General features: G+C 35.6%; 1 protein-coding gene across 2 annotated transcripts in view; it reads left to right on the forward strand.

Annotated features, from left to right (window-relative positions):
- The window catches only part of LOC131038702 (SNARE-interacting protein KEULE), a 193,577-nt gene that overhangs the window by 58,893 nt on the left and 107,010 nt on the right, over positions 1-27,674 (forward strand). For both annotated transcript variants that reach the window (XM_057971224.2, XM_057971223.2), the window contains 8 exons: positions 6,076-6,126; positions 6,337-6,433; positions 6,618-6,650; positions 6,917-7,045; positions 11,013-11,207; positions 11,335-11,418; positions 11,829-11,924; positions 12,021-12,097. In XM_057971224.2, the coding sequence (XP_057827207.1) occupies positions 6,076-6,126; positions 6,337-6,433; positions 6,618-6,650; positions 6,917-7,045; positions 11,013-11,207; positions 11,335-11,418; positions 11,829-11,924; positions 12,021-12,097 (762 nt within the window). The remainder of the gene's footprint in view (positions 1-6,075; positions 6,127-6,336; positions 6,434-6,617; positions 6,651-6,916; positions 7,046-11,012; positions 11,208-11,334; positions 11,419-11,828; positions 11,925-12,020; positions 12,098-27,674) is intronic.

Below are 27,674 nucleotides of genomic sequence, written 5' to 3' on the forward strand. Positions count from 1 at the left end.
TGCTTCAGCTGCAAGAGATGGTTGTTTCAATCAAGGTTTTGTTTTTGTTGGACATTTGTGTCATTGATGTCAAGCTTATTCTAAGTTTAATTTAGATACCTGTCTGGTTGCTTGAGGTGCTTACTTGCCTGGTTCAGCTACTTGGTTGCTTGCTGGAGCTGCCTGTGTGCCTGCTAGTGCTGCTTGAGTGTATGTTTAAGCAAGTTGTATGCTTGTCTATGGTCACCAGCTTGGTCAGCCTTTTATGCCACTTCAGCTTTTTATGCCACATCATTTTGCTTGGTGGGACCAGTTTATTCCTCAAGTCGATATTATTTTCTATGCTGAATTTTCTTTTAGTATGGCTGGAATTTATTATTGCGGCTTTTATTTCTGAAGGATGTGTATTTCTCTTTGTGGTCGACGTGAGCCTCTCTGGGTGCCTTTGTGGCAGATGATAATAATTTTTTTGGCAGAGCACGATATGTTTTTTACGAACCAGATTTGGTTTATCGGTAGGGTCGTGAAATTCTTGTTTGCGTATCGGTTTTGTTAAATATGATTTCTTTTGAAATCGTATTTAATTTCTTTGATGCCGTAGAGGAGTGGAGAGAAATCCGATATTCTCTCTATATAAAGTATTTGTGGTTGGCAGTTTTTTTTGTGTATGTCAGTGAAGCTGCTGTTTCTTTTCTGAAGAAGGTGTAATTACTTTCTAGTGTGTGTGAGGTGAAGTTTTTTAATGAGACGATTTCCATTCTTTGTAAAAGTGATGGAGTAAAGGTGTGCGATTTTACCTTTGGATAAAATTTATTTGCCCTGGAGTTTTTGTAACAACAGGCTTGGTGGTGCGTTTTTTTTTGTGTGCCCGAATATATTCTTCTCAGTGGTGGTATGTTAGAGTTAATGCGACTTTGTGGAGTGAGAAGCAATAACGACTTCTAATTTTATAATTGAGCTCACAAAATAGCTCCGTTTTCCTTTACGACAGGAGTGTTGCGTTTTTTTTTTCTAATGATGTTCAACAAATATTCTACGAATTGGAGTGTGGGTCATAAAGGGTGTGGTTCGTGATTTTTGTTTCGACTTGGGAAGTTTGAATGTGATGGAGTTGTCTTTGAAGGTGAAATCATGCTGTGTTCTGATATTGATATACACAAAAGTGTGTCGATATTTTTATTCTAAGATGTTAAAAACACTTATATGTGGTGTAGTGATTGATATAATAAGGTGGAAAGAATTGGTTTTAGTTTTTCTCAAAAATAGTATCGATTTTTGAGTTGCATCGCTTTGTGTAGCAGATTGGTGTTTTATGGGTGTGAGTGTTTCAGGAAGAGTTGTGTTTGTGCGTGGACTCATGCGTGTGCTTCTTCTCTAAGCTGAATTGTATTTTACTAAAAGAAGAAGAATTTCATTGTTGAAAGAGCAAATTTACTTCTCAGAAGCTGTGTGTAATTTGAAGCTAAGTTGAGTTGCTGGAGTAGGTTTTCGAGTTTGAATTCCTCTTTTGATGTCCAAGATTTCTCTTTGTTGGTGTTTTGTTTTGCTCAATGTGTCGTGAGGAGTGATTAGTTTGAGTTTTTCAAATTTTGTTTTAGAGAGAGTTGGTGCTCTTTGTAATACAGGGTTTGGAGCCTCTTCTGAACATAGTTTGTGTTGTGAAGAGAATTGGAGTTCTCTTTCTGGTTGTGTACTTTGTAATCTGGGTTGGTGCCCATTCTAAGATATTGAAGAAATTCTTGTGCCGTGGTTTTTACTCGAAAGGGTTTTCCACGAAATAAATCTGAGTTTTGGTCTTGCATTTTATTTGCATTTTTTATCTTTGTGTGTTAATTGGTTCTTGAGTGTGCTAGAGTTTAGAAAAGTGTGATTCTCAATTGGTATCAAAGCAGGTACCTTCTGGTTAGGCTTAAAAGCTTGAAGGTTGATTTTGTTGGAATTCGAAAATGAGTGCTCTAGAAGGATTAGCAACGAATAGAGCTCCTCTATTTGATGGATCAAACTATGCCTTTTGGTGTGTCAGAATGCGAGCTTACTTGATGTCACTAGGTTTTGATGTTTGGAATTTTGTTTCAACTGGCTATACACCTCCTCAAAATCCTCCATCTATTACTGATGAAGAGAACCTTTGAAAGCAATGCAAAGGCTATGAGTGCTATCTTGTGTGGACTGTCAGATTCTGACATCGTGAAAGTCATGCACTATGACAGTGCTCAAGCTATGTGGGACAAGCTCGAAAATGCCTACGAAGGAGATGGAAAAGTGAAAAAGGCCAAGCTTCAGGTTCATAGAATGCTGTTTGAAAGTCTGAAAATGAAAGAGGATGAGAATATTGCAGCATACTTTTTAAGGGTTGATGAAGTGGTCAATTCTCTCAAAGGTTTAGGAGAATTAGTTGATGGTAAAGTTGTTATACAGAAAATTTTAAGATCTCTACCTTTAAGGTTTAATGCAAAGATTTCTGTAGTTGAGGAGATGGCTGATCTTGATCAAATGACCATTGACAAGCTTCATGGTATACTGACCACATATAAGATGAGAATAAATCTTGAAACTTCAAAAAGAGAGACTACTTTCAAAGCTTTGAAGAAAGGCAAACAAGTGGAGCAAGCCTCAAGTGATAGTTCGGAAGATGATGCTGATTCAGAAGAAGCTATGTTCACTAGAAGATCAAAGAAGGACTTTAGCAAAAAACAAGAAGAAGACCTCTCTCATGTGTTTTAATTGTGGCAAATCTGGACATTTTGCAGCAAAGTGTCCATACTAAGACAATGATGACAACAACAATGAAAGGAAGCCAAAGTTAATTAAAAAGAAGTATAGAGGTAAAGACAAGAAGACTTGGAAATCTAAGAAGAGCTTATATTCAAAGAAGGAAAGTGATTTGTCTGATGAAAGTGATGGATAATCTCTTAGTGATGAGATCTTGTTCATGGGCATGGAAGAAACTCATACAGAAAAATAAGATGATGAAAATGATCTTGGAGAAGAAGATGGAGAAGTTGATTTAGAGCAAGAATTGATAAGTGCTCTTCATGAGATCAAAATTCTTAAGAAGAAAAATTTGGGTTTAAAGGTGCAGCTCAAAGAAGAAAGTGAATAAAAATCTGCAAAATCACAAGCTCTTGAAGATGCAGAAAAATAAATTAAAGATCTGAAATTTCAGATTGACGAGGTAAGAAACTTGAAGAGGAATTGAAAAATCAGATTAAAGTTCAGGCTGAAAGTTGTGAAAAACTTGAAGCTGAGATAGCTTCTCTTAGGAAGATAGAAAAATCAATCACATTGCTGAATCATGAAGAGATAAATCAGAAAGGTTCACTTTTGTTCGACAACTGTTTAGCTTCTCAAAAACAGTCCTCAGACAAGGGTGGTGTTGGTCTTGAAGAAGGAGAAAGTTCAAAGGTAGGACAACAAACATCTAATGGTGAAAGCTGAAGGTTTTCATTTTCAAAAGCCAGAAATAATGCTTTCAGGCAACCTTTCAGTGCTAGGCAAGCACACTTAACCAGGTTTAATCATTCATTCTTTCATGGTTACTGTTTTGCTTGTAACTATTTTGGACACAAGGCTGCAAATTGTAGGATTTCTTTTAGAAAAAATTTCAGTTTTGCAAACAAGAACTCTTTTGCTCCTCTGAGAGATTATACTTATGTTTGCGATAAATGTAATAACGTTGGGCATAGTGCAAGATTTTGTAAGAATGACAGGGCAGATTTTCTGAAGAAGGATGTTAAGAACAATGTAAAGGAAACCAAAGTTTGGAGGAAGAAAGAGAAAGAGGCTGAAACTAAGTCTCTGATTGTGCATACAACCCTTCTTGCACGTAATGAGAGAGATATATGGTATGTGGATAGTGACTGCTCTAGACACATGACCGGAGATGAGAGTAAGTTCTTAGTTCTCAAGAAGTAATCATTCAGTTCTTGAATGCTTGGAATCCATATGACGCAAGGAGACATCAATTTTGCCAATTTGAGTGCAAACACGAATTGGATTACTCTTCTCACAAAATACTCTGGAAGGTTAGGATCCTCTACTCAGTCATACAAAAACTTATGAGGTTTTCTATCATAATGCGCTTTCTCATATACATCTTTTGGCTTGCCTGACCAGCTGAGAGACCTTAAGGATATTTTCATGCTCAATAGATTAATTTTTTAGTGAAGCATGTTTGATAAATCAACATGGTATATATGCTAGTTAATTATCAGTTGGAAGATCAAATGTGATTACTAATTATTCTAAAATTATCTCAGGAAATTAGCTTCTATATTTAGGAGCTCATGATCTCTCTTCACGACTCAAATGATTTTGCTAGATCTATTTACTAGTTGCTTGATTACAATTTGAAGTCACTAGTACTGAAGAAAACTATTAACAATATCTAAATATTAAAAGAATGTGAGGTTGAAGGGACTAAGAGGATGCTACATGGACCCTTACTTGAAAAATAGTGTTGGTTCCCCGAGTGCTTTGTGAATTGAGGTTGTTTACAACTCTTACTTTGTTTTCTAGGATGGATGGTATTGCCATTGCTTAAAAATGGGGATTGCTATGGCATGTGGCTCTTCTAACTCATGTTTGCCAGTTGGCAAATTATGGCTTGTTCATTGATGTGTAAGATGCTAAGCACCTTATATTCATCTATGACAAGAAAGCTGTTATATTAGCTGATTGTTGACATATATGTGCAATATCCCAAGCATTTTGTTTTTGAGCTGGCAAATACATTTTAGGTTTGCCAATAGGTGTAAATATATTATGATCAATTAAAGTAATTTAGATTGCTTCCTTCATAGGCCAATATGTCGTTATGCCACTAATTGGGCTCCATTTCTTCTGTGGAACAATAATACTATTGGAATTTTTAGATATGAATTTTCCCTCGATTAAGAATAACTTGACTTCTCATTTTTACAAATAATGGCATCATATTGCTAAAGATGTTTCAATTAAGGACAGTTGGTGTATTTTTAATATCAAAGTTTTCCTTGTTATTTTGGTCAAGACTCAAAAGTAACATTTTTTTATAGATTATATAAATTGGTTGTTCCTGCCATTTATTTGCCAGGTCCATTGTTTAGAATTTGTTACCACCTTTGTGTCTATTATTTGGTATTGCCCTCATACATCTGAGTTGTCTGCCTGACTTCATTCACTGCTTTGAGATTGTATTGATCATTTGATGTTGGCTGTTGCAAAGTGCATTTGCCAGGTGGTGGTGCTACCAAAGTACTGCCTTCTACATATAATGGGGCTTTTGTTATAGCTTGTTCAATTCCATCTATGCATAATACACACATTCAGACTGACCAAAATTTCTAGACCCTGTACAAATATTGATGCATAGATGACTTCATTTCTCTGCGTGATACTGCATGGAATGGATAATAAAGCCACAGTCCTGAAATATACACACCTATAACATTTCTCACAAATCACTTTGGAATGACGAGTCCGTGTTTTTCTATGGTTTTGCACCTTACTTTTTGTTCTATTCTTCATTCCTATCCAATCTCATTAAGCACACAGGAGAGCTTCTTCGTTGCACCAATGTAACTCAGGACCAGCATTGGTCCTAATACCAAGTGTTGGAGCACAACGCATTGCAACAGCAAACTGAATTATTTTGCAGATACTAGTAAGCCCTTACATTATTTTAAAGTGCACAGTGCACTCTCACAACAGAGGAAACATGATTTTATATTCCACAGAATAATTATACAATGGATGCAAATCAAGGAACATATGTTGTGCACCTATTTGAACAGGATGTCATGGAAATGATTTTTTCTTTTGGTTGGACCAAACTTTAATAAATCATCAAATTTGTTCTCTTCTAGCAATTTCCATGCACAGATAGTGATATTGCATGTTCAACTTCCGTTTTTGTTCAGTTTCTGATTCAAAAATTCCATGTCATTTAAGCACTCGGTATTGAATGTTTTTTTTCATTTAGTAGTTTTATCAATATCAAGGATGATTATCACAACTCCATATAAAATGTTTTGAGAAGATGACTTTCCTTATGATACTGTCTGAAGCGAATGGGAAGATTGAGAATCATTTTAACTTCTTTCATGTTCTCTGCAGTGTCAAGATGTTTATATCTGATATGGCAGGGAAGTCTCCATTATACAAGAGGTAGGTGTACGGGATTATGTTGTCTTTCTTCCATTAAAAAAGATTATTCATTGTTTTTCTAATTGCAAATCTAGGGCAAAACATTAGCTTGTCTAGGACTTTAATATCATCATTCCACATTACTTGATTTCTTTCTCTATATTCTGGGATGATGTGATCGATTCCTTTGTTTGGCCTAAAATTAATTTTTTGAGGTGAATGCTTTCCCAGGGCCTTTGTTTTCTTCAGTTCACCCATACCGAAGGAATTGGTCAATCTTATCAAAAGAGATACAAGTATTCTATCTCGTATAGGTGCTTTAAGGGAGGTAAACGGTTAAATATATCCTATTATTTGCGAACCTGTCTTTTGCTTCATAATTTCTGCTTTGTGAGGTTTGGAATTCCTTGGGGAAATCATTCTTGCATTCATTTGTGAAAAATACAAGAGTCTATAGTGTGTGCAACTTTATAATGATTTGACTCTGAATTCCATCTTACAACTATTGGCAGATGAACTTGGAGTATTTCGCTATTGATTCACAGGTATCAGGTTATCCTTGGCAAGCTTTATGTCATATAGGATATATCCATATTAGTAAATTTGTTTATACTATTTTAACCATGCTTAGCATGGTAAGCTAAAGTCGGCTTTAGATCTTCAATATGATGATTGACTTTGAAAGTAACCTTCTGTTCTGTTGAGTCAGTTTAAAAACAATTAGAACAGTTGCTCAGCTCTGTAAGTGTTCACATTGTTTTAATGTGCTACTGATTAGTATCAAGACTGACTACCATATCATACATTGCAGGGCTTTTCTACAGATCAAGAGAGGGCTTTAGAACAACTCTTTGGGGAACACACTGAAAACACTCGAGATTATGAGGATTGTCTTAATACCATGGCTTGTCGTTTGGCAACAGTTTTTGCATCTCTAAAGGTTGGCCCCTCCATCACCATTACTTGTTTGAAACCTTCAGACTTTTTGTTCTCAGAACATTGTGAATATGTAGTTTTATGCATATTTATGGTAGCTAGTGTGATTTTGTTATTTTTCAACACATCCAAGCCTTAAACATGTATATGTGCATACATAATCAATGTCCCATGGAGTTTTCAGGAGAGGGACAGTGGGATAGTGGTATGTATTTCCCAGCCAGCAGAAATGAAAATTAAAAAAATAGGGAAAATTTGAAAAATATAGGTTTTTTCTGTTATTCATATATGAGGCATTCATCATATACATTATAGAACCATAGTGCATAAAATTAAAGCTGAATTGAGATTTCACATGAGATTCAAAACACACAAATTAACAAAATTCCATTGCTTTCATTGTCAATGTGCTTGTATATTATATAAAAATTACAAAAATATGCCTAAATGCTACAAGTTTCAACTACAAAATGACAGAAATATAGAAAATATACTGCTGCTCCTTATCTTCATTTGGTTACACTACATCAAAATGAGAGTCAAAGTCTGAATCACTCTCAAAATGGGGGACTCCCTCATCCAATGGCCCTTGTTAGGATTAAGGTGCCATTTACCTTGCAATGTTGTGTATATTTAATGTGTTTCCAACACTCTTGGAAAGTGTCTTTGGATGCCTAGGGTGTAGTATAAAATAATTTGTAATTAAGTTTCTTTGGGAATCTTGTCATTAGCTGTCATATGCATTCATAAAGGAGGTGGAGCACAGTGGTGGTGGTTATGATTGAGTTTGGATTGACTAAATGCACTCTCCTAATTCTTGGCACTAGGATTGAGGAGTGGAGAATCTTTGTACAATGGATGGAATCCACATGAGTCGGCCACTCCAAAATGGAGTGCTACACTTGGGGATTTGAGCTGTTTGGAGTTATGGATTCAAAGCTGCCTTTGTTGTTACACTTCCTATTCAGGGGTTAATTGATTACACCCATGTGATGTCTATGTGAAGTCATTTATCATTTTACATTTGTTGGAAAATGCTTGCCAAGGTGGGTGTGGGTTTTTGTGTAATGTCCCCTACTAGGAGGCTGCCAGTTCCCAATGATTAAGATACATCACCATGCATTTAAATCAGATTAAGTTAAGAAACAATTAATGATTCATAGTACATTTGACAGTTAACATACTTAAGCCCAATTCCTTACTTCTCTCCTAATCATCAACCCTAAGGAGGATGGGGAATTACTTGTCTTAGGGCGCTTGGAAACCAATCTACAAGTAGGCTCCCTCAAGGCTTCAGGACCCCGTCCATATCCCATCTTGGGATTCACCAACCTTTTGAGGAATTACTCCATCTCTCCCTAACAAAACCAACCTACTCTCTTAGGGAGCAATAGCGAGTGATTAGGGAATGGGCTAGGAGTGTACTAACTTCAAATGGCATATGAATAATTATGTAGTTAGTAGATTAAGCCAATTATTATATAAACTTGAAATACAAATGTAAATCTTCAAACTTTTTCTTTTGGATTTAACTGTGTAGATTATTAAAGCCCAACGTTTCGGATCAAGCTCTATGATCCATCATCAAGGAAAGAAAGCATGAGAAGAGAGAAATGAGAGCGTTTAGCAGACCCAAATGTCTAAATAGATGGAGGAATAAGACTAGAAGGTACAAGAATTAAGACCAAAAGATAAAAATAAATCATAAAATAAATGATTAAGCTACAAAATAGAAAAAGAGGAAGAGGAAATAAATTGAAAGGAAAACCTTAGCAAGAATAGAGCATAAGAAAGATAACTAAAATTGACTAAAACACAAGAAAAGTAAACTAAAAATGCAAAGAAGAGAAGAGAATGAAATAAATCAAGAAAATCAATAAATGAGAATGACGCCTAAATATAAACTAAAAAGAAGACAAAAATAAAAAGTCAAGACATCATATTACAACCAAATAAAGAAGAGGGAAAAATAAAGAAATGAGAAAGAAGATAAATCACAAAGCCAAAGAACTAAATCAAAAGAAGAGAAAAGAAAGTGAGATAAAAACAAGAAAATAAAATCAAGCAAATCTTGAAGGTTGTTTATTCCTGGCTTCAATCATCTTAGCTCTAATCTTGTCCAATGCTAATGCCTGGGCATTCTTTGGCTGCCTAGTATTGGTAGTGGGCAAAAGATTAGGGACAAGGGTATTTGTCTTTGGGAGTATCTTTTGGAATCTCTGCAACAGTCACATTTTTTTTGAAGATCAGAGTTTTTGGCCCCTACATTCTCTTTACTGTTTACATTGATAGGAGCAAAATCCTCTGAAACAGGCACAATAGAGTCTTCCACATGAGTTTCCATATTGCCCTTGTGGCTAAAAATAGGGTTTCTCAAAGGCCTTAGTTTAAAGCTAGGGCAATTCTTTTTTTGGTGACCCTCATTTTTACAGAGGAAGCATGAATTTAAGCACCCCAATAGGTCAATTTTGCAGGTCAGAAGATTGCCTCCAAGGTCAATACCAATTTGCTATAGCATATCAATGCTAGGAGATAAAGCAACTAATAATCTTTCCTCCATATGTGGCAGGGTGCTATGAGTTTCCTTTACTTGGAGAACTTTACCTACCGGAGCAAGAAATTGTGGCAAAAAATCCCACAGTTGAGCTGACACATCTTTGACAACAAGCCATCTTGGAACAAAAATAGCAAAAAATTCCTCATTCAAGATGTCAGGAGACCAATCAACTACTGTCAAAACAGAGTTACCCACGTTCCAGAATTGTTTGAGACTTGAGTAGCACTCGTTCTTGTGTAGCTTGGGTTTTAAAAAAGATGACAAAAAGCCCTTCCTAGATCATTCATGAGAATGTGACATGAATCCCTATCTTCTTCCCCTAAACCCCATTCAGCCATTCATCAAGAAATTTATTTGCAGGGAGTTTATTATTGTGTAATGCAGCAGAAACACTGCAACGTTTTTTAACCTTTTTTCCTCTTTATTCAAAGTTTCAAGCATGTCACTATTTGGAATAACGACCAGGGTATTAGGGCCTGAGGGGGATAACTTAACTTGGTCACCTCTGGCATCTCCATTCCCATACTCTGCACCCTCTCCATTGACATTAAACTTGGCCGTGTCTGGAATCCATTCTCTGTTGTCGCTAGCCACTGCCTCATTGAAAGTTCTGTGGTTACCAATACCATTGTTAAGGCACCATTTTACCTGAGCATTAACTGCCCTATCCAGGCACCTCAATGCGCAATATATTATCAATTTAAAACTATTCAAAATATAAAAACCTAAACCAAGCATGGGAATGATAGCATGAGACAATAAAACATACAAAACACAAACAAAGCAACACCCAAAGCCACCTAAAGAGAACAATGAAGGAATCAAGGCCGGCCGAAGCGATGAAGAGGAAGCAGAAGGCCAGAGCAAGTTAGAATCAGGCCAACAATGGATGGTGACTCTTCACCTCCCCAGAACTTGAGAACCCACTCCAACCTGATCTTTATTTGTTTAGTTGTAGCTCCTCTTATTTAATTTTTATTTTCCATTCTCTATTATAGTTGCATTTGATGCTCCCTTGTCTTTGTGAAATTTGTAAATTAATTACAGTCCCATTAACTGTCTGGTGCTTATTATTGGGCATGATTTAATTAATTTGGGTTGCTTTAATGTGGTTGGATCTTGATCCAATGTACTTATGCTAACCACAGGCTGATTTTTGTTAATGTTACTTGGGACTATATCATCATGAATCTATATTTAATAAATAAAATTCTCAAATTTATGACTTGTTTTGTTGATAGCAAATTGAGTCTGCACCTAGTAATCTTCAGAATCAGCTTTTTCCTTAGTATGATTTCCACATGATGTACACAAGTCTGAGTTATAATCATGCAATATTTGTTATAAGGTCTGAAGCCTGCAAGGATTGTTCTAACTAGTTCTCTATTTTTCTTATACATCAACAATATTTTAGGAGTTTCCACTTGTCAGATTTCGTGCTGCCAGATCAGCTATGGATGCCACAACTGCTACTACCTTTCGAGATTTAGTTCCAACAAAACTTGCAGCGGCACTCTGGAATTGTCTTATTAAGTATAAATCTTCTATACCCAACTACCCTCAGGCAGAAACCTGCGATCTACTCATTGTTGACAGATCCATCGATCAAGTTTGTTATCATTTCCTCCTTCTTAGAATAGATTATACTTGACATTTGCATCATTTGCATAGAGCATTTAAGCTTGTATTTTTTATTTAGTTTATTTACTAGAAATGTTCAACTCTGTATGCGATAGATTGCTCCAGTGATACATGAATGGACATATGATGCCATGTGCCATGATTTACTGAATATGGAAGGCAACAAGCATGTATATGAGGTAATCTTTCGTAAATTTTCTGATTAATGCTTGTTTATGGGTTTTCTATGTTGTAACTTTCTTCATTCTTCTGTTCTCATGAATGTTCATATGCCTCATCATGAGTTGATGATTAATAAAATGACTTAACACGTCAAATTCTCAAAATCTGATGTTGTAGTGTGCAACATAGTGTTAATATTCACCTTTTTTGTGTGCTGAGAATGTTATGGTCTTCAGAAAATTAACATAGAATATCACTTTTCTCTTTGCTATGTATTAACATTTTTTGTGTTGTAAGTGCAAATACATTCTAGTTTTCCAGCACGGGAAGATTCAAGTTAGAGAAACAAAACATTTTCCCATAACTTTTAAAAGTTCCTTTATTGGCATTGTTTTTTGAGGTGAGTAACAGTTTTGCTTTTAGACAGATTACTACACAGACAGGAAAAAAAGAAAGAAAGGAGGTTCTTTTAGATGAGCATGATCCAGTCTGGTTTGAATTGCGAGATCTGCATTTTGCAGAGGTCAGATTTAATTGTTTATTTTGTAATGTTTCCTGAGCTGTTTAGTTATGGTTCATGTGATAGAGTGTTGTTCACATATGATCATTTGCTCAATAGGCAAGCTTGAAGCTGCACGAAAAGATGTCTCAATTTGGTTCAAAGAACAAAGCTGCACAAATTCGTCTTGGTTTAAGGTGTGTTATTGATAGCCCTTGGTCAGAGTTTATGAATTTTAGAGACTTCAACTGTGGTGGAAATTGATGGAAAATAAACATCAGAGTTTTGTGGAAACGTGTCATTTCATTTTATTATTTTCCGAGTTAGCATTCAATTATTTAATAGTAGTTCAAAACTTCAAATTGATGGAAATAAAAGATCAGGCCCTAGTAGAAAAATGTTTTATTTCACTTTGCTTTGTTTAGAGTTAGTTTTCAGCTTGTTTTGAGATGAGAGAATATGTTCTGTTCTTTATAATATTTGGTCTAATAATTGAATGCTGCTTTTTAGTAGTTGTTGCTAATTTATTTGCTAACAAATACCAGATAGTTTACTTATACATTGATCAATAGGATAATACACATAGAAGAAAGACTTTGACATTAGGATTATAAACTCATGATCAATAGTATGCGTTGATTTTATTCAACCAAATAAAAATGTCAGAGGATAAATGGATGGAAGTAAAATATAGTTAAGAGTAAGCTAGAGCTGCTGTCAAGGTTATTTTTAATTAATGAAGAGTTAATCCAAGTGGTTTGTGTGGTTTTATTGTGTATTCTGAGTTAGGTTTACTTCTGCGAAGTCATGGGACAAACTGTTTGGTAAAACTGAAAATGTTGAATGTGTTTTTGATTCCTTTAAATTTTGGGAGTATTTTTGTACTAGTTCTAGAGTTAAAAAATAAAAATAGAAGAATTTGGAAACAAGAATAGATATGCATTGGGTTCATTTTGCCCCAATTACTTTATTTATCATTAAGGATGAACAGATGATGAGATCAAGGTATACGATCAAATTTAGTGCATTTATCTCTCCCTACAATAGATATTGTTTGACAGAAACTAAATCCACAACAAAGTGTGTTTCATTTATGGTTTATCTTCTGATTCAAATGGTAAGATTGGAAAGATGTGTTAGTTTAAATGGCAACTCTTCCAAGTGGCTGTAAATTGGGGAGGGGTAAGGGATGTGAGAATTGAAATCATGTCTACTAGCATTATTTTTGTATGCTTGACTCTTGTATCTCTCATTTTCATTTTTTGGAAATTATTAACATAATTTATATTTTGAAAAGGACAAAAAATGGCATCTCTCAACCTTGAGGAATAATTTCTTTAACATTATCATTAATAGTAGTGAAGCCTATAATAATACTGCATTCAGTATAGTGCCAAACAATTTATAATGCAGTCTGTTATATCTAGTTAATAACTTGATAAACTCAAAAGCACCTCTGTTCATCTTCAAAGTCATACATGGATTTCATAGAAAACATTTGTTTTCTGAACAAAACCACCCGTCTTTAGGTTCTGAATGGAACACTCCTCTTTTGGTCTTCCCTTCAAGAATTCATGTCTCAGGACAGAACTGTTTCTGTCAAATGCTTGTCACTAAATTGCATTCCTTGTGTGGATTTCTTAAAGTGCTATTCAACACTTGATTTGATGCCTTAGATCTTTAGAAACATTGGACTCAGAATTATATTAGAAATACTATGAGACTCAGAATTTTATTAGAAATTTAATGAGACTCAGAATTTCCTCACCAATCAAAAATCTTTGTTCTCGTCTACCATAATTTGTTTTGGCATTTGAAAAGAAACAACCAGTTTTCTCAGCAGATGCTAATCCCTATGCTCTGTCATTCCACATCTATGTTTCCTCAGATATCCTCTGGTCTTGTACATCAACTTTAAATCACAACTCTACAAAGCATCCCCTTGGAATCTTCTAACAAAAATGAGTGTAAAAAGTAACACTAGAGAATATGGACAGAGAAGATTGTGCAACACATATTAATAGTGTTGAGATCTTGATTTTTCATATTCGTTCACTTCATAGCTGTCAGCTAACTCATAACTTTTGGGTCATAACTAAAAATGGACTGCAAACAAGGATGTGTAACACCTATGCCAAAGTACCTTAGTGTTACTCCTTGTACTGTTGTACCATGTAACGTTGTGCCAAAGTCATTTTCGGAATGCCTTGTGGGATATGTTAAAATACTCAACTAGATAGGTCTGTGACATTCCACCCTTTGACAAATGGGTGTACTGAAGTGGTCAATCGCATACTTGTCCATTTTTTGAATATTTAAAATAATACATATCTGCACATCTAGAATGAAAACTTACTATTAATTCAGTATGCCTACAATATGGCTTTGCACAGTTCTAGGTGGCATCGTCCATTTCAGACTTGTCAGGGGTCCCAGCCAATTGCATCCCTCCAACATTTCCATTCATGTGTCAACAAGCACTTTGACATGGCTACATGAGAAATAAGTGGACAAGGTAGAGAAATTCCTACAACATATTGAACAGTGGCTTCAGTAGATACTTTCATCATTTATGCTAACAATAAATGTAAATGGAGCACACAATACACATCGCAATGTGGTTGATAAAAGTTTGGTCGTGTCTTTAATAAGAGTGCTTTGGGAATTGATTCTAGATTATTTAATCTCTGTGCTATGACCATCACATCATATTGCATGCAATGGGATTCAATGCATTTGTCCTTGATCTATCACCATATTTGGCCCTTCATCAACTGTTCAACATGGATCTCCTTATGGCATATTTACATCCTTTGCCTTGTCAGGATACACATTTGTTATTCATGAAAGTCAAGCCAGGACAAAGTGTTGATCATCTTAAGTTTAGTTTCTGCTGTTCATTGAAGACATATTTGGGTCAAACTCTTCTAAAGGAAGGGTGAATGATTTGAGCTAGGATGTGCAAATCTCTTGGCCACACTAGAAGTACCACACAACTCTATTTTTGGTCACCTAATGGCAATGCCAAAGTGCCTTCCTGTTGCTTCTTGTAATGTTGTGCCATGTTCTATGGCGTTACACTTCAACTCCACCATGATAGTAGAGTGATGCCATTTCAAACATCATTTCAACTAGCACCTAGGTCAAAAGATCCCATCTTGAGATGGCTTGTAGTACAAAAGTCTTCTACACAACATCGGACAATGTTGGATACTCATCCCATGACAAACCATATCAAATTGCATTTTTTGTTCTCTATCATTCATATATATACCTTATTCACTCTCATTGACTAGAAGAGCTTCATTATGCTTTCTCTTTGTCCACATTGTTATTGTTAGAATAAGAAAGGTAAGACACAACAATCTGAAACTTGGAAAATCTTACAAGAACAAGATACACATAATTTTATCCTGGGAAAACCCTCCACCTGAGGGTGAAAAACTCAGCCACACCAAAAATCAAACTTTATTGAAGGTACAAACTTGAGTACAAGTCTCTCAATCTGAATGATCTAAACACAATTGTTAACACTTAACAATCAGAAGATGAATCCGATAACATCTGAAACTGAAGGCTTCTACAATATGACCAGCACATAAGCTTTCTGTAACATGTAATAATCATATGCTGAAGACAGAGAAGAAATATACACTGAAGAAGATACAGAGATGCTACAGAAAATACTGTCGAAAAACTCATCCTCTGAAAGATCACTGATGCATATATAAAATAGTCTCTCACATCTGAACTTCACCCACCGCCTGAAAACAATTCGCAACACACTTAAGGAGACAAGGCAATGCTCGAAAATGGCCAGTGCGAAGGAATAAGAAACGCCCATACTTCTCGCACAAAATATTCTTGTCGGCATTTACTATACATTCCGCTACATAAACGGTAACCAAAAGAACCACAAAGGTGATGATTCAACTGACCCTTTCATTGGATGGAATAGAAAGAAAACGCTGCCAGCAAGGATGCAGGTCAGTGACAGTTATCAAGGAAGCCGTTAGACATCAGCTTCTCTTTGAAGTGAAGGAAGAAACCATCGCAGGCATAATGAAATCTCCTGCTGCTAAAACATTAACACTCCCTCTTAGCAAAGGAGATATCATTTATGGATTTTTAAGTCATGGAGTCTCTCAACATGACAAGCACAATGGCTACACCCATATGTGTAAAAAACAAAACTTTATCATGGATTCTCTCAACGTGATAGCATCATGGGTTCACTCAACATGATGTTCACCATGGCTACTCCCATGTGTGAAATGAACACAAGCTCTCATCACGGAGTCACTCAATGTGATGTTGTCATGGAGTCTCTCGACATGAAATCCACTATGGCTACTCCCATGAGTGGAAAGAGCAACAAGGGCTTTCACCTCAAATTTTTCCGTCACAAAGAAAAAATGCATTACAAGGGCTTGCACCTCACACTTGTCTCGCAGAGAAGAATGCATTAACAAAATCTTCATGATGATGTGGCTCCTTCTAAAGCTGAAATGTCAGACTCGCTCTGAAGTTGAAAAGTCAGGCTCCCTCTGAAGCTGAAATGTCAGACTCCCTCTAAAGCTGAAAAGTCAAGCTCCCTTTGAAGCTGAAATGTTAGGCTCCCTCACACTGGGAGAGCTCTCTTGTCTCAATTTTAATATCTTCAGTGTTGTAGCGGTCAAGAAGTATGTTGGAGCATATACCCCAATTCCAAATCTCCCATCAGTAGAGTGACCAACACTTCCAGCAGTATGAAACATGATGATAGCTCAGATGATGCTCATATATAGCATTCAGTTGGAAGTTCACCAACACATGCTATGCACCTAGAACATGTGTAGCCTCCACCCATTATAAGAAGCACAAATAGAAATAATGATTCACTATTCCAATGTTATGAAAATTCATGAACATCATTCAAACATAAAAGAAACTTATCTCTTTATTGCCGGTTCCCATTGAGTTAGTCCTATAGCTGAGTCTTATCTTCTCATAAGACTCTTCCAACACTGTTCTTTATATTAGGAATCTTTTGGTATGCATCGAGGTCTTCTCAAATGCACCACATACTTAGTGTTCTCTCCTTTGAACAAAACCGAGATTGCAGATTATAGCAATGACAACAATGTGATAAATGATCACAACAAATACAAGCTGATAGGATATAGATGCCAGATAAGAGCAACGACATAGAGAAGCCGTGATCTTGTCCTTCCAAAACAATAAAGTGGACCTCACACGATGTGATACCCAGATCAGTTGCATTGTAGAGATCTCGTGGAGTTTTGCAGGGCCGCTCAAGAAATCCGAAATAGGAAGAAATGAAGTCGCGGCTTAGAGAAAGGTGTAGTCTTTAGAAAAAACATAGTTTGAAATTTTGAATAACACCAAACAATAAACAAGCAACCCTCCAAGAATCCCGAGACTTCCCGTGAGGGAGACGGCCTCAGACTTGGCTATGATATCATGTTAATGTTAGAATAAGAAAGGTAAGACACAACAATCTGAAACTCAGAAAATCTTACAAGAACAAGATACACATAATTTTATCCTGGGAAAACCCTCCACCTGAGGGTGAAAAACCCAGCCACACCAAAAATCAAACTTTATTGAAGGTACAAACTTGAGTACAATGCTCTCAAACTGAATGATCTAAACACAATTGTTAACACTTAACGATCAGAAGCTGAACCCGATAACATCTGAAACTGAAGGCTTCTACAATATGACCAGCACATAAGCTTTCTGTAACATGTAATAATCATACGTTGAAGACAGAGAAGAAATATACGCTAAAGAAGATACAAAGATGCTACAGAAAATACTGTTGAAAAACTCATCCTTTGAAAGATCACTGATGCAACACACTTAAGGAGACAAGGCAATGCTCGAAAATGGCCAGTGCGAAGGATACGAAATGGCCATGCTTTTCGCACGAAATATTCTTGTCGGCATTTACTATACATGCTGCTACATAAACGGTAACCAAAAGAACCACAAAGGTGATGATTCAACCGACCCTTTCATCGGATGGAATAGAGAGAAAACGTTGCCAGCAAGGATGCAGGTCGGTGACAGTTATCAAGGAAGACACATCAGCTTCTCTTTGAAGTATAGGAAGAAACCATCGCAGGCATAATGAAATCTTCTGCTGCTAAAACATTAGCACACATGAATGTGTAATGGTTTGTTGCATGCTCCTTTTGACACATTGATTTACTAGTTAGACTATTGGGTTGTTCTCCACTCTCACCTTCTTGGACTTTGTGGTGTGGATCATCTACCAAGGTTACAATAAGTTGCTTCCTTGCTTGTGAGTAATGTATAGTGGGACAAAAACTAGGCTGGACTAGAAGGACATAGGAAAGAAGACCAATGCCTTATGGTGTTTGCAAAACTGCTTAAAAGTAACAATAGAGTGCAATACTTATTAGTTTATATGGTATGTTACTAGTTCTTGTAGTTAGGGTCTTGGTCCTATACCCAATTGGGTTGGAATTTGGTTCGGCCACAAGAGCATTGCAGGAGTAGCTAGGGTGCATCCCTGCCCTCCTAGGTGTTCCCAAGTGCTCTTGCTACCAATGCTGGTTTTAAAAACCTAAAAATGTCAAAAGCAAAAAGGAAAAACTTTTTTTAAACATTGAACCATAAAAACAATCCTAAAAAGTGCCTAAAACCTAAAATGCACTGATTTTGTTTGTTGTGTGACAAACATAAGCTATTTCACACAACTCATTCTTGTTATGGCATTTTTGCATTTTGGAAGATAGCTGGATTTTTTTCAAAGGAGAGCTATTGCAAAGTGCGAAAGGGACAAATGTAGCTTGCAAAAAGGAGATCTATTCATCTATGGTAAGTAGTTTAACTTATTATTTCAGTTTTTTAACAATATTTTTATGTTTTAAATAAAGTTTATTTTTTTTAAATTTTGTTTTCCAGATTTTTCAGAAAGTTTTTTGGTGTTTGTTTTGAATTTTTAATAGTTTATAATTTATACATATTGTAGTTTTTTGGTGTTTGTTTTGAATTTTTATTAGTTTATACATATTGTAGGGTTGCATTTTTATTTTTCATTTTGTAATTTCTTATAATCATAGTTCAAAGACTTTGCGAGTACTTTGCAAAACTCACTAAACTTTTGAGTCTTGGAGCTGGCTGAGCTGAGCCGAGCAGACTCTTGCATTGAGTTTGGTCGAGTCTTGGAGAGTACTTGACCGAGTCTAGTTCCAAGACTCTTGGACTTTCGATTTCTGAGCTCAAACTCTTTTGGTGCTTGAACATAACAGAAATAGTGACTGAAATTTCAAATTTTGAGAGTTTAAGGATCACATGACATTTATAATGTTTGAGTTAGGACAAATTGACAGTCAAATTAGGCTTTTTTGTTCTCTAAATGCATCGATTTCTTTTCTTTTGTTTAAATGTGAGGTTTTTTTTTGCTGAGTGTGTGCCAACTTTTTTGTTGAGTCCGTGCCATGTCCGAGTCCTTTGGGCTGTAGAGATGAGTTTGAGTCCGAGTTTTCAAACTTTGCTTATGATAGCAAATTACAATCTATTTGGAATGGCCACTATTTCAAGTTTAGTTGGCCTTGACGCAACTAAACAATTTTATAATGTTCAATTATCTCCTCTATGAAAATATGTTATGATGCTCAAACAACTTCCAAGATGTTGGGCTTGTATTTGGAATTGTAATTAATTCACGGTCCAATTTAAGAGCTCATATCATTAAGTAAAAGCTCACTTATGTGCTATAAGTGGGCATGGAATTAGAATATGTGAAGACCAAAAGAAAGGGGTCGCCAAAAGAAAAAAATTACGACATTCGTTAGAGAACAAGAAATTGATATTATCAGTAAGAGAGCAAAATTAAATTCTCATCCTTTAGCAAAGAAAACATCATTGAGGATAAAGAGATTCAAATGCTTGTGACAAACCATCATATGTCAAAAGGTATTTTCAGGACTTGTTAGAATTTAGAATCGTTGAAGGTAAATTTAATTTACGCTATATTTGCTTACATTTTAATATGCTATTAACTTATGTCTTAGACAACACTAGGTCGTTGAGACCCGATTCATATTAGACACAATTGTTTTGAGATGACTTGTGAAAGTGAGAGGCATTGGGCACTGTGGTTATTATCCACCAATGGAGTATTTTGAAGTAATTAAATTCAGAGAGGGCCTAAAAGGTCAAGTCATTGATCCTAGATGGTAATTGTTGGGCTCATGTAGACTATGTCTTGAGTTTCATTGAGTCTATCATGAGTATGATTAGGTTTGTTAATACAGATGGACATGTTTGAGGGGAATCTATGGTGGCATTGACTCCATTATAGAAAAAAGAAAGGTCATAATAGTATAGAAGAAGAATGGCCCAAAAGAAACATTTTACTGAAGTATGGTAAAAATCATTCATCAATGTTGAAACAAGATGGACACAACATTGCATCTCCTTGCATCTGCTTTATCCCCCAAATATTATATCATAGAGATGCTTTCTAGGCAAGGGAGAACTACACCAAATAGATATAGTGAATTTGCTAAAAGGTACAAGTTGGCATTTTGAAGAGTCTTCTCAGATCTAGAACTGGTGGATAATGTTAGGAAAGAGTTTGGCAAGCTCATCTCAAGATGAGATCATAGTATTTGTGCTCATCAAGACAATACAAGGAAGATGCTCGTACATGGTGGTACCTTCAAGGGCAATATTATTTATTCCCTATCCTTTTGCAATCAGGGTTCTATCACAAGTAAACTTTTTTTTATTTTTAACATTCGTAGACTTTGGTCCTTACAATTCTATTGTATTTTTAATTTTTAAATTGTATTGACTTTTTCTCCAATTTCAATAGGTTTGAAGATTTTCTTCAGTTGAATCGAGGTGGAATACATACACTCCTTTATCCACTCAATGAAGCATAATTGGTTGGTTGCAAAAATAGTAGAAGACTTGGTCAATGTCCATTCCAACTTGCGTCTCCTATCACATAAGGAAGTTGACTACAAGGAAGGGGCAATGAAAAATTGGGATATAACCCTTGAGTGTATCAACTTTGATGCATATATTGTAAAGCTTGCTAGAGTCAATGTAGATGATGATGAGGTTCTTACACATGATGTACCTAGTGGTAGTGGCACCCCATTTGCTTGTGGTTCAAATTATGTTTAAGCAAGTGATGATTTTGATCTAGATGTTTTGATTGTCTTGTTATTTTGTAATTGTAATGATTTTCATTTGAATTGTCTTGGACATAATATTGACATAATATTGAGATTTTGAACTATGAATTGACAACTATCTTTATCACTATCTTTGATCTCATACTATCATAGATTCAAAATATAATATTATATGCTCTATGTAATGTCCCCTTTATCTAAACCTTAGAATTTAGTTAAATAATTAAAATTTAAGTTGTCGAAAATAAATAAATTTAATGATGTGTATCCCCAAACAAGACTCCATCAAGAATTAATGATATTGAGAAAACTCCTTGTATTATCTGTATAAATGAAGTGGATGACTACATTAAAAAGAAATCGACATTAATCTAAGTTAAGATTATGCTAATGTGAAAGACATGTCTAAGAGTAGTGATTCTATTAATTAAGGATTAATATATTACAAAGTAATTACAGCAATTATGCTATAGCAAAGACAGTGTTGAAGACATATAAAATGTTGAAGAGTCGATGTTAAGATATGAGGAACAATGACTTGAGCAGAGAGAACAGCAATATATAAGACACATATGAAGAAACAACTCCTCAAAGTGAATATGATCAGCGATAAAGTCAGTGCTTTAAAGATAAACAACAATTAACTTTGACCAAGACCGACTTCAAGTTTGCTTACAAATATATCTAATTAACAAACCAGTTACATTTTGCAGCAAGTTATATAAACAAGCTAATTGTTTGAATGTCTTGATAGCAATAAGGAGATGTGCCTTGCCATTGGTTAGATAGTAACCAAGTCGCCATTCGTTAGACAACAACTAAATCGGCGGTTTATCAAAGCCAAGAAACAGTTTTGAAGATGCGACCAACTGTCACATAGAAATGGTTAAAGAAATACTCCATTGATAATATAATGATCAGCCACGATGATCAATCTCACGCTAAAGCTCAAAAATGAATATAATCAACTGCTAAATGATGGCAGCCGACACCAACTTGAGTTGAGGAACGGAACAGGTTGATGAAAGGCATAAGGGTGACTCACGCATTATGGCTGTCCCCGGAAAGGGCACCTGTTGATGTTGTTTTTTAGCACAATCGAACATAGAATAAAATACCAAAAGTATTCTATCCTCTCTTGATAAAAATCTTCTTGGATGCTAAGTCAAATGATCAACCAAGATGACTCCAAGGTTTCTTTAGTCAGGTCTTGACGTGTATATAGTTCAATTGGTTGATGTGATTGCTGGTAATCCAAGGAGACTTACATTGAATACTTGAATGTTGAACGTTTGGATGTTGTTGGAATGTGGGATCTTACTTGATTGGAAAAAAAAAGAACAAAAGCATAAAGAGTTGAGAAAGCTAATTTAATCCTATGAATGCAAGAGCAATGGACAATCTTTGGTGAAACTCAAACTAAGCTAATCTTTGACATGTGAGCAACATCTCCACAAAGCTAGTGTGATCTCCTAAGGTAAGCATATGATGTTCAAATCACCACCACAAACATAGACACCATCAGGACGATGAATATCAATAAAGAAGTAGCAATTGAAGTGAAGCTTGGCTAAATAGATCTAGTTGACTACGCAAGGCAAGTTTACAATCAGCAAACTGCTCGTAGTATGGATATACGAATTTCACCATTGATCATGCACAAAGTTCTTTCATTCATTTAATTATCATCATTTAACATGAAGATCCAACAAGAAACCATGAAATTGTAGAAGAAACAACACATTTCATCATAACTTCAATGAAAAGGAAGTTTATTTACAACTTTGGCAACAATTTTTGCCTTCTCTTCCTATTCTACTCTAGCTACTATCTGCTATTACTGAAATATTAAGTTGCTTACTGATCTATTAACTATTAACTTGCTACTAACTTTTTCAAATGAGAAGATTTGAGCCTTTTATAGATAGCTCTTTACAATGAGTGGCTTAGATTGATTCACAATCAATGGTCAGGATTACAAGATGAAAACCCTAATTAGGGTTTGTTACAACAAACTCCTTTTGGCCAATGGGAAAATTACTTTTAGGTTCAATATTCAATGTGAACCAATAGAAAATGATGTTAGGTAGCTCAAAGTTTGTGCCTCCATATGATGATTCAAGTGCATTGTATCTGGACATGCTGATGTGCAACTTCTTGATTGGTGGAGTGGTGACTAAGATGCCACCTTAATTTGCACTTGTAGACTTGATAGATTATCATGAAGGAATGTTGAGCAATATCTCTTGATACTCAACATTTCCAAGCTTGGTGTGATAATGGTGGGGATATTCCCAAATTGTACCCTTCTTTAGGATCAAGCCTTCTAAGGTAGAGGATATCCATCTTGAAGCTTTTATCTCGGATCACTTCCTTGCTATATTGGCAATGACTTGTTGGATTTCCGGAGGAAATTCAAGACACTGCAAAAAATTACTCCTTAAGTGCTTGATCTTCCTTTTACAATGTTATCCTCCTTTGCCGTATAGCACCTTTATTACTATCTTTTATTATCTTCCATAATATCTTGAACTGCTGATCATCTTGTTATTATTGCTTCGTTGAAATGTAACTCTTGATGTTGATCTTTTGACATTGCATCCCTGGGACCTTGATGCTGAATTGACATCCCTTGATGAAGTCCATTTGCTCTTGAATTTTGACCTCACATCCTTATGCTTCCTTTTGTATTCACTTACAATCTAAGTCACCAGGTTCGAATTCGAATTCGGCAACAATAAAATTCGGATGAAGTTAGGGAAGGGTAAAAAAATCCAAAAAAAATTTGACATTAAATTCGCCTATATAAATTTGAATTTTTTAAATATATAAATAATAAATTCATTAAATTGTCAAAATAATTTAGCATTTTAAATATATTTAAAATAAAATGATCAAATTTATTATTTATTCAAATAAATTAATATTATATTAAATTTAAAAATTAATATAAATATTTTTCATATATTAAATTAAAATTATTAAAAATAAAACAATATTATGAATTTTCTAATACATTATAATAAATTTAGAAAAACATTGTAATATAAATGTATTTAATATTCTAACTTTTTAACTTATTAATATATAAATAAAAAATATGTTAAATATGCAAGCTTAAAATATATTTATTATTTAATATGTTTGAGTATACGAGAAAACTCCGCGTCGAAGGCATTTTTGCTGCGGTATTCATCATATACACATACCCTGCAAACACGGTATTGTTCACGACGCCCATTCCTTTGCAAATGGGCATTAGAAAAACTGCAAGATTCTAGCCGAAAGAGGGTTCTTATTGCTCATGGCTTTAAAAAATTAGTGCACTCCCCACGCGCTGATGGAGGATCCTTTGGCCACTGTGGAGCCATCAAGGACTACCCCGAGATCTCCAGTCGATAATAGTCTATTCCCCTCATACTTTGATCTACCGACGGTCCTAGCTCTGTTCCGTATGAATTTTCTGCCGAATTAGAACGAATTTTTAATATTTTATTGAAATTCGCCAAATTTTGAATTTGATGCATGAAGTTCGACGAATGCGGGGACTTAGCTTACAATCATACCTGCCAGAGAAGAAAACAGAAATTAATCTCTAAAGATTATGGAACGAAAGGCATTCAAAATTACATAATTTAAACCATGAGGTTAATTTCTCAAGATCTTCCTAAAATCTGTAAATGATCACCTAAGGACTAAAAATGCATGATGTTGGTCATGTTTGCTGCAATTCACATCCTCAGGCCCGAGTTTACTGTTTCTTTTAGGTCTGATCACTTACACTTCACCTCTGATTTTATTGTGCTATCGTCCCCCAAGACCTGATTGCTGATGTTGAGGTTGAACTCGCTGTCCAGAAAGCTTTCCTTGCTGATGTTGATTGTAGACAGGGTTTGCTGATGCTGAAGATTAATGGATGGATCTGTCTTGCCTTAATTAAATTCGCTGCTCTTCACATGAAGGATTAATTTGTTTTGTCTTTGTGATCAAATGATGTTATCAACTTGTCATTTATAGGGGCTCAAGGGGATGGGGTGTGTCTCTTCACTTATCTAGGCCGACTTGTTTGCATTTTTTACAAAATTCTCTCCCAACCTCTAGGAAGCCGACTTGATTACATGATTAAACATTTTCTTTAAAACTTTAAAATCATACCCTTCTTCTATTGGTGCTAATGATCCCCATTCTCTATCGTTGCTTGGCATGATCACAAGGAGGATTTCGGACTTGTTGGTGTACGTTTTATCATATACCGAACATTAGAATAAAATATCCAAGGATACTCTATCCTCTCCTAAACAAAATCACTTCTTGTGCCAAGATTGCGAGAAAGACCACAAGGCAACTCCAAGGTCTATATGCGCGAACGAGTGACTTTATGTTGGATAGATACCTTGGTTATGTATGCTGAAATACAAGGCGGACTTACGCTTGGCTCGTTCAATTCACAATGGAGATTTATCATTTTGGGTTTTGGATCATGGATTTCAAGAAAACTGAAAAGTAGGTAAGGGTTTAGAACTTCTAATCTATTCCTAAGAATTTAAGAGAGGGTAAAGACTAGGTGAAACTAATAAACAACACTTTGTTTCACCACTCTTGGACAACTACACAAAGCATGTGCAATCTTCTAAGGTTGTGCTCAAGATTTTCACACTTATGAATAATACCAACAATTGAACAATATTACTCAAAGTAGAAGTTAAGCATCCACATCAGAAGCTCAGGTTAACTTTACACATTGAATGAAAATCATCCATCCAACAAAAGTATGAGCATAAGCTTCACTAATCTAAACTATCAAATCCTTCATTCATTTAACGTACATAAAATAAAATCTAAACTATGATGAGGGATAAGAACCATGCCAACTCCAAAATAAAAGAGGTAATCACCATCAATTCGAACAATGCATTACTTATTACTTTGGCAATTGTATGCAATAATTACTTATCTCAACATGTTTTGCAACATGCTCCCATAATTTACAAATGAGGGGTTGAGCTCAATTTATAGGCTCCCCAACAATTTAATGGCCAAGATTGATTTCCAATCAATGACCGAGATTAAAACAACCTAACCCTAATCAAAGTTTCCCAAAATAGGTCAAGTATCTGTCGGATGAGAGACAAGTGGCACAAGATGCTATTTTTTAGGATTGCAACCCCTTCTTCTGCTGAGAGGCAGTGTGTTCAATGAACCTGGACATGCTGACCTAGAACAATTGAATATTCTCCTTGAATCCTCCAATTTGTGTCGAGAAATTCTCCGAGTATGGAATTTTGTTTGGAATACTCTTCTTGCCACCATTTGATCTTGATTGTTGAATGTCCTTGACTCTTCAGGAGATGAAATCCTTTAAGAAGTTTGGAATTTCTTTCTATATTTTGCCAAGTCTGAAGACTTTCTTTCTTGATTTTTGGAAGCTCTTTCAATTGTCTTGAATTTGGAGAAGAATGCCACTGTGCCTTTGCCACAAGGGAGGAAGTTTGGAACTTTCTCTGTGAAGTATTTCCCATACGTAGCCAAATTTTGGCTAGTCAATTTTATTTTGTGACACCTTCATGTGGATCCTTCAACATCTAGCCAAGATTTTGGCCTTTTCTATGCTCTGACACACTTTGCCTGTGGATTTGCCTTCAACTTTGGATCTGGCTTGCGTTGAGTAGAACAAATTCCACCTTTGGACAAGAATTTTATTCATTTCCTCTTTATTTTCTTCTTTGTTCTTCTTGTTTCCTCTCCAACACTTAGTCAAAATTTGATTCTTTTGGTTGTGGAAAATTCCACACTTAGTCATCTTTCACGTGTCAAATTTTTTATTTTCCAACCCATTCGTTTGTTTGACCCTTGATTTCATATGCTACTTTATCAAATTTGTTCTTCCCTTTAGCCATTTTCTCTCTTTGGCATGGCAAATTGATTGTCTTCATGTCTTATCCTTGAGCCATAGGCAAATTTCATGTTTTGCCTAGGTATCTTCACATATTAAATTTATGCCTAGTCCAACTTGTGTTTGATCAAACTTTCAAGGTGTTTGGACAATTTACCCTGGGAAATTTTAATTTTCCTTAGGCAAATTTTCATGTTTTCTTTGGACTTATATCATGCCTTTTATACCTTCTAGGTAGACTTTGATATTCATTAACCATTTGTCCAAGGCAGACTTTCTCATACCTTGGACATTCTTTTTATGCTTGGTGACTTGATGGTTTCCTTGCCAAGGTGGACTTGGCACGTGCTTGGACAGGGCGGAGTTTGGAGTAGCTTGGACATATTTCTTTATGTGCCTAGGTGGAGTTCAAGGAAGCTTGGACATGCTTCCACTTTGCATTACCTTGGCGGACTTTATGCTTTATCTATCATCTTTTATCTTGGCTGGGCGGAGTTTGAGTCAACCTGGACATGGCGGAGTTCATGAAGATTAAGACAGTCCAAGGGCATACTTGATGTGTGTCTAGCCAAGGCGGACTTGGTATCCCTTTAGGCATGGCGGACTTTGAAAGTTATTTGCCAACTTTGTTTGTCTTTACCATGGTGGACTTGGAAGGTTGTTGGACATCATGCATAGGGCGGACTTGGAAGAAGCTTG

This window comes from Cryptomeria japonica, chromosome 9 (genome assembly GCF_030272615.1).
Source record: "Cryptomeria japonica chromosome 9, Sugi_1.0, whole genome shotgun sequence".
Taxonomy (NCBI): Eukaryota; Viridiplantae; Streptophyta; class Pinopsida; order Cupressales; family Cupressaceae; genus Cryptomeria; species Cryptomeria japonica.